The following is a 7,735-nucleotide window of genomic DNA, read 5'->3' on the forward strand; positions in this document are numbered from 1 at the left end:
ATTGATGACAGGGTCATGGAGAAATCCTTTGACATCAAAGCTTGGATTACAATTTCTAAAGAATCTGATGTTTCACTTTAATAGAAACAATTTACAAGGCGGTCACTAATTCATCAAATTCCACCATCAAGGAAACATTTCAACTTCAACTTAAATTGAAGGAGCTTTAGCAAGGCAAAAAATTCCTTTTGGTTCTTGACAATGTGTGGAACATGGATTATAAACGGTGGTGCGACTTAAGAAGTTCATTTGAATCTTCTACACATGGAAGTAAGATCATTATGACAACGCATAGTAGTAAAGTTGCATTGGATTTAGGAACTATCCCCGAGCATAATTTGCATATACTATCAGAGGACGATTGCTGGAAATTGTTTAGAAGGCATGCCTTCAATAATGTAGAGCAAGGTGTTTCTTCGGATTTGGAAGTAATTGGTAGCAAATTGTTAAAAAATGTAATGGTCTTCCTTTAGCTATGAAATCACTTAGAAGTCTTTTGCACTCCATAAAAGATCTCAAAGATTGGGAAAATGTACTAAAGAATGATATATGGAATTTACCTGAGTGCAATATTCTTCCAGCTCTATGGTTGAGCTATTATTATTTACCTCCTCATTAGAAGCAATGTTTTGCTTACTACTTCCCTAAAGATTATAATATCAAAAAGAAAAAGTTGATTTCATTGTGGATGGCACAAGGTCTTTTACAACCCCATAAAACAAAAATACCAGAAAAATTTGGCAAAGAATATGTTAAAGATCTTGTATCAAGATCATTTTTCTAATGTAGCAAAAAAAGGAATTAATTTTATTACTATGCATTATCTTATAAATCATTTGGCAATGTTTGTATCTGTAGAATGTTGTTTGAGGCTCGAAGATAATTACTCAGACGTCCTTATAAGGAAGATCTATCATTTATCATATTTGGGATAGAATACCAATGAAAAAAAGAAAATAAAATATTTATATGAAAATAAAGTGTATCGCACTCTTCTAACGGTAGATAGTTACAAAGTCATCAGTCTAATATACACTGGACATAATTTTGAACATTTGCAATCAATGCATTTCTTAGAGTGCTTTCTATGTCTAGAAGAGTGTCGATTGAAGATCCATTCAAAATGACGTTATTAAATTCAATTGGCAATTTGAAGCTTTTGAGATATTTGGATTTATCTAATTCTTTGCTTGGAGAAATACCTAATACAATTGGTACTCTATATAATTTGCAGGCACTATTGTTAAGGAGATGTTCTAGGTTTACTTTATTGCCAGATTCAATCGGCAATTTGAAGCATCTGAGATACTTGGACTTTAAGTTATATTCAATTCAAAAGTTACCTAACATAATATGCCAGATTCATGAATGGCATACACTGAAATTGCATCACTGTAGGGAACTTATTGACTTACCAACCAATATTCCAACTCTGATCAACGTACGAAATCTTGACATTTATGGAACATAAATAACAGAGATGCCACCGTAAATGTCCGACTTGAAAAATATACTAACATTAAAATATTTTGTTGTAGGCAAAGATAGCGGATCCTATATCAAAGAGTTGGGCAAATTTAAAAATCTTCATGGTTATCTTGCTATTTCAGGACTTGAGAATGTAGTAAATGTTGAAAATGATTCAGAGGCAAATTTGACAGATAAAAAGCATATTACTGAATTGGAATTAGGATGGAATGTTGATATTGATGATTCAGTTAATGCCCACAACGTTCTTGACAGACTCCCACCTCATACAGAACATAAGGAACTATATATTTGTAACATTTTTATTTGAATTTATGTGAATAATTTGTCTTAAATGGGTTTTAATGTGCCATTATGGGTTTTAATTGTGGCTTTTTATCTTTCCTAATGTGGGTTTTGACAAAGGGATTTTGAAAGGAAATAGTGTGCATTCAAACTCACTTACCAAAAAGTTTTCTAAGCATACAAAGATTTTTGTGAGGGCAAAGGTATACTGAAAGTTCTAAGAAAAAAGCTTCGGTGGTGCTGTATCTGAGAGCTTTTGCTTCCGTTGTATCTTGGGAAACGACTATCATAAAAACATCTATACCGGTGGGAAACAAATCATCCTAAGAAAACTGTGGTACCACACAGGCCTAAGACAGATCAAACAACAAGCAAATCATTAAATCAAAGGCATACAGGTTCTTATAATTTCGTTTGTTTTATTTTTTCTGTATTTTTTATTATTCCTCATATATTTTACATATATTCATTCATGATTTTTTACAATATTTTTAGTTATTGGGGTATAAGCTTCTCATCTTGGGTTGGACATCATTCGTTTTCTTGTATGAAAACTATGAAGCTTTTCCATTGTGAAAATTATTACATGTTGCCTACATTGGGACAGCTACTTTCTTTAGAATGCCTTCATAGTTGTGAATTCAATAAGGTGGGGAGGATAGGTGATGAATTTTATAGTGACGGTTCGTCTCATTCTGTGATCACTAAGCCATTCGACTACTTAAAAAAATTAACTTTTACTAGAATGGCAAAGTGGGAGGAGTGGGCATTGGTAGAAGTGGATGGCGGAGTTTTCACGAACTTGAAGAATCTTTGTTTGTCATATTGTCAGAAGCTAAAAGGTGCATGCATACCTGATTATCTTCCATCCTTAGAAGCACTTTCAATATCCTTACCTAGTTCCCATGTGGTGGATTCACTCTCAAGGTGTCGATATCCATCGCTCTTTTTATTGCAAATTGCAAATCTCAAAATGAAGATATTTCCTAGGGCGACATTGCCGTCCAATATACAAAGGATTGAAATTAGTTATTGCGATGAATTGGTGTTAGTTTTGGAAGAAGGATGGCCATCAAATTTAAAATCACTTCAAATTCTGAAATGTCAGCACACCATGCAGTGGAATCTAGGAATGCTCACCTCCCTTACATCCTTAAATATCGGCCCATCCATGGATGACGAAGTGATGGATGTGTTTCTGAAAGAGGAAAGGCAACTTCCCACCACTCTCACTTCTCTTTAGCTGTTTTCTCTTGAAAAACTAAAATCCCTGAATGGCAATGCCCTTCAACACCTCACCTCCCTTCAATCTTTGACCATTTCTCATGCAAGATGATCCACTGCTTGCCACAACAAGGGGTGCCAGCCACTCTCAATTATTTTTGCCTATATTCCCTTCCAAACTTGAAATCCCTAACTAGAGACACCTTTCAACATCTCACATCTTTTCAAAAATTGACTATTTGTAATTGCCAATAGCTCCAATGCTTTCCATTGGAAAGGCTGCCTGAGTCTTATTTGGAGGGGAAGATTGGCCTTACATCCATCATATCCTTCGCATAATCATAGATTTCAAAGCCATTTGATTGACCATATCCTCTTTTGTGAAAAAAAAAATAAAATTAGGTATTTCATTTTCTACAATATTTTACATATTATGATTTTATATATTTATATATTTTTTCCATGATGATCATAGTCAACCAAGATATTTCTCTGTTTTTCATAAGAAAGGCTGCCTGAGTCTCTTTCTGGGTTGGAGATCCTTGGTTGTCCATTGCTAAAGCAACGATGCCAGAGAGGGATAAGGAAGATTGGCCTTACATCCATTACAACCCTCTCATATGAATAGATAACCAAAACATTTGATTAATCATGTCTGCTTTTTCATTTTTTTCTTACAAAAAAAAGAAAAAAGATTTGGTATTTCTTTTCTACAATATTTTACATATTATGGTTTAATTAATTTATTTGTTAATTTTCCATGATGATCATCATCAAGCAAGATGTTTCCTTGTTTTTCATACAATGTATTTCTTTAGTTAATATTGGTCTTATATACGTGCACTATTTGCCATTGTAGGTGGCTCAAATTGTCTGATCCAAAAAACCACAACAAAGTAAGATTTCTCTTTCTCTTTTGCTTTAAGCAAATGTAATTATATATACTCAGATGTAATCTTCAATACCCATTTAAATGGAGGACCATTTCCTTTAATTTATATATTTGTCGTTCTCTATAATACGGTCCTAGAGGATAGAAAAAAAGAAAATGCAGTGATTTCTTTTATTTCATTTTTGGATGTTACAATCCTTTTTCTTCCCTATTTTAACTCACTTTTCATAAGCTTTCATTTCCAACTTCTCTTTATTGATAAAAGCAAAGTTTTTAAAAACTAGATAAAGTATCTAAAAAAATTTATGTTATCTCTATCTGTGTGATGTGTGTCACAAGATTGAAAAATTAGATAACTATTTATAAGGTTCTAACGTTGCCTCTTTCATAAACAACTTGCTCACTAAGTAAACTTAGCAATTAAGTAAACTTAGGGAACAAGTGAAAAAAAACCCTAATCAGTTAGGCTTAGGAGAAGGCTAGACCACAATTCTCCCTCTCCAAACGCATTTCAAAAAACTTGATGGTCACCTACCATCTATACAAGCTATGTCTCTACACAGCTTCAACTTCTCTAGTGTGACAACCTCTTAAGCAAGCAAAATATGTTGAGATTCTAGATATCTCTTTGATGGAATAAGGCCTCGTTTGGGTCTTCGAAGAGATATACCATCATTTAACTGCTGTGATGGTCCTGTAGCTTCTGGTGTTTGAGTTTCTTCTTACTCAACATTCTTTTCTCTCTCTTGTTCTGCTTCTGGTAATTCTCTATGCACCTCGTTGTTAGCTATGGCAGTTTGTGCTGGTGCTGGATCAAGAACAAAATCATAAACGCTAGCACTAGAAGACTTTATGTACTTTTGAATGTCTTCTATAGTCTGGTTTTCATGAAATACTACATCTCTATTTCTAATAACCTACCTTGCATTTGGATCCTATAGTCTGTATCCAAATTTTTCATCTCCATATCCAATAAAGATGCATGGAGTAGTCTTTGCGTCAAGCTTTTGTCTGAGCTCCTTGGATACATGTACAAAGGCTAAACATCCAAATACTCTTAAATAGGAGTAGGAAGGATTCATACCAAACCAATTTTCTTCATAATTTCAAAATTCAATGGTACTCATGGTGATCTCTTAATCAAATAGCAAGTGGCACAAATAGCTTCTCCCCATAATGGCTTTGGCGGTCTAGCCATACTAATCATGCTTTTGACCTTCTCCATAATCATTCGATTCATTCTCTCAGCTACACTATTATGTTGTGGGGTGCGAGGGACCGTCTTTTCATGTCGAATACACTGTTCTCTACAATAGGCATCAAACACTCTAGAAGTATATTCACCTCCATTGTCTGGGCGAAGACATTTTAACCTCTTTCCTGTCTCATGCTCTACCATGGTATGGACCTCTTTACAGTGATCTAAAACTTAATCCTTTGTTTTCAGGAAATAAACCCACACCTTCTAAGAAGCATCATCACTAAAGGTCAGAAAATATTTGTTGTCATCTAGAGATTTCACCTTCAAAGGACCACAAACATCAAAGTGCACCAGACTAAGCAACTCTAATCTTCTCATTGAAAAGGAGTTAAATGAAACTCTATGTTATTCACCATATAAACAATTATTACAAGGATCTAGCACAGCATCCTTGAAAATAGTGATAATCTTATTTTTCGTCAAGGTAAACAATCATTTCTTACTCATGTGATCGAGTTTCTAATGTCATAGATTTTGAGATATCTCTCATTCTGTAATGTTGAGGCTATCTGCATAAATCTTCATATGAGTCTTGTCAAGTGTTCCATAAATATATCCTCGAGTGATAAGCATAGCATATTTTGTCATTTTCCATGTGCAGTTGTAAAAGTGGTTGCCAAAACCTTCTTTTTTAAAGCTCCCTAAAAGCAGATTGAGCTGAAGGTCTGGAACATGTCGGACATCTTTCAAAGTTATTGTATGTCTAACGTTGGTCTTTATCTTAACATCACCAATTCCAATAATCTTAATAAAACTATTATTTTCCATTTTCACCATGCAAAAGTCTCCTACTTTGTATGTTTTGAAAAACTCTATATGTGGATTAATATGGTAGGATGCTATAGTATCAACAACCCACTTGACTTCTTGGATTGAAATGTGAAGGCATATTTTTTTCATGTGTGGAGCAATATGCCACTTCTCTTCTAACAGTGACTAAAGTTTCACCATCCTTCTTTAGCTGATTGGTTTTCTACCCCTGCTCTCACAACTCTTTCTGTAGTACTTCTTCAAATGTCTTTCTCAGTCACAATAATGACACTTATATGTTGGCCTCCTTCCATCTGTGGATTTGCCTCTGCTCTGGCTCCTATCTCTCCCCCTGTCATGACTATCTTATTGCTTTCTCCCCCGTTTCTCCATGACAAAGGCATGTGACTGATCATTGCTAATGTCCTTTCTCCTGGTTTTCTCATTAAATTGGGCGTCAGTTGCTATAGACATGGTAAGTTTGCTGTTAGGAGTCGAACTGCTAAAAGAAACTACCAGTGTCTCTCAGCTGCCTGGAAAAGAGTTAAGAAGTAGGAGTACCTATTCCTCATCCCCTAGTTGTAACTCCACCGCAGATAATTGATTTACCAAGTTTTGAAACATACTGGTGCATTCGGCTACAGAAGTTCCATTATTCAACTTCAAATTCACCAAACGTTTTATCAAGAAGGCTTAATTGCGAGCAGTCTTGGCTTGGTACATGTCTTCTAACTTCTTCCAAAGGGTATATGCATCTATCTCCTACGCAACATGATGAGAGACACTGTGATCGATCCATTGTCGGATTTGACCGGTCATTTTTTGTTCAGCTTCTTCCATTCTGCTTCCTTGATGAGATCAGGATTCCTTCCTTTGGCATCCAAAGGGTCAAACAAATCCTTGCAATTAAGAAGATTTTCCATCTAAGGTCTCCAAAGTGCATAGTTAATGGCAATAAGCTTGAATATAGCTCCCAAGTATGATTTCTCCATTAACATCTTGTTTGCAATGGATAAAAAATTGAAGCTAAATTTGGTTAAAGTGATTCCACCAATACATCCGAAGCGGTCAAAAACGTTAGATTTGACTTTTCTAGGGTCAAAATTTGAATCTTCAAAAATTTGGGGTGAAAGCACAATTTCCAAAAGTTCTAGGTCAAATTGCAAGTGCTAAAAGTTTTGGAAAAACCTGCAAATACCAAAACTATAGGGGTATTTCTGTAAGTTCTGAAAAATTTGGGACCGTCGCTGATGTGGTGTATAACGTGGCAGATCGTTTGACATGTCACCACATGGTGAATGACTAGGCATATGATGCAGTAGGCAATGTGTCACGGCTCGGCTCGGCTTGTCGGCTTGAGGATGGCACATGGCACATTGACCAGCGCATGAAAACCTACAAAAAATTTGACCGGCCCATGGAGGCACTTGTGGCGTTGGGTGGAGGTTCGATTGGCCTTGTTCTCTTTGTCTCGATGAGATCTACCTCCTTGTATGCTCTTTTGTTTGAGATTGTTGACGATGAACCCTATCTTTAGCAACCTGGCTCTGATACCACTTGTTGTGATCCTCTAATCACGAAAAGCGCAAAAAAATAATATAGAAAAATAAAGAAAGACAAAACACAAAATATTGAGAAGAAAAAGATGTATTATTCTATCTGAAAATAAATACATAAAACAACTTCTCTAATAGCAATCTCTGGAGTCTCTAAAAAAGACTGTATTGTATTGTCTCTATCGGTGTGATGTATGTCACAAGACTGAAAAACTAGATACCTATTTATAAGATTTTAAGGTTGCCTTTTTCACAAACAATTTGGTCACCAATAAACTT

General features: G+C 35.2%; 1 protein-coding gene across 1 annotated transcript; it reads left to right on the plus strand.

Moving 5' to 3' along the window:
* Positions 1 to 212: 212 nt before the first annotated feature.
* Positions 213 to 1,798, plus strand: LOC132800758 (putative disease resistance RPP13-like protein 3). The gene is made up of 2 exons (XM_060815018.1): positions 213 to 435; positions 1,611 to 1,798. Exons 1-2 carry the CDS (start codon positions 213 to 215, stop codon positions 1,796 to 1,798), a joined length of 411 nt encoding a protein of 136 aa, XP_060671001.1.
* Positions 1,799 to 7,735: the final 5,937 nt, after the last annotated feature.

The sequence above is a fragment of the Ziziphus jujuba genome, chromosome 2 (assembly GCF_031755915.1).
Source record: "Ziziphus jujuba cultivar Dongzao chromosome 2, ASM3175591v1".
NCBI classification, from domain to species: domain Eukaryota; kingdom Viridiplantae; phylum Streptophyta; class Magnoliopsida; order Rosales; family Rhamnaceae; genus Ziziphus; species Ziziphus jujuba.

What these genes read in the sequence shown, in the direction of transcription:
- LOC132800758 (XM_060815018.1), top strand. Translation starts at nt 213, where the DNA reads ATGGATTATAAACGGTGGTGCGACTTAAGAAGTTCATTTGAATCTTCT. An exon ending in TTCGGATTTGGAAGTAATTG is followed by an intron (nt 436 to 1,610) that starts GTAGCAAATTGT and finishes TTGCTATTTCAG; the next exon opens with GACTTGAGAATGTAGTAAAT.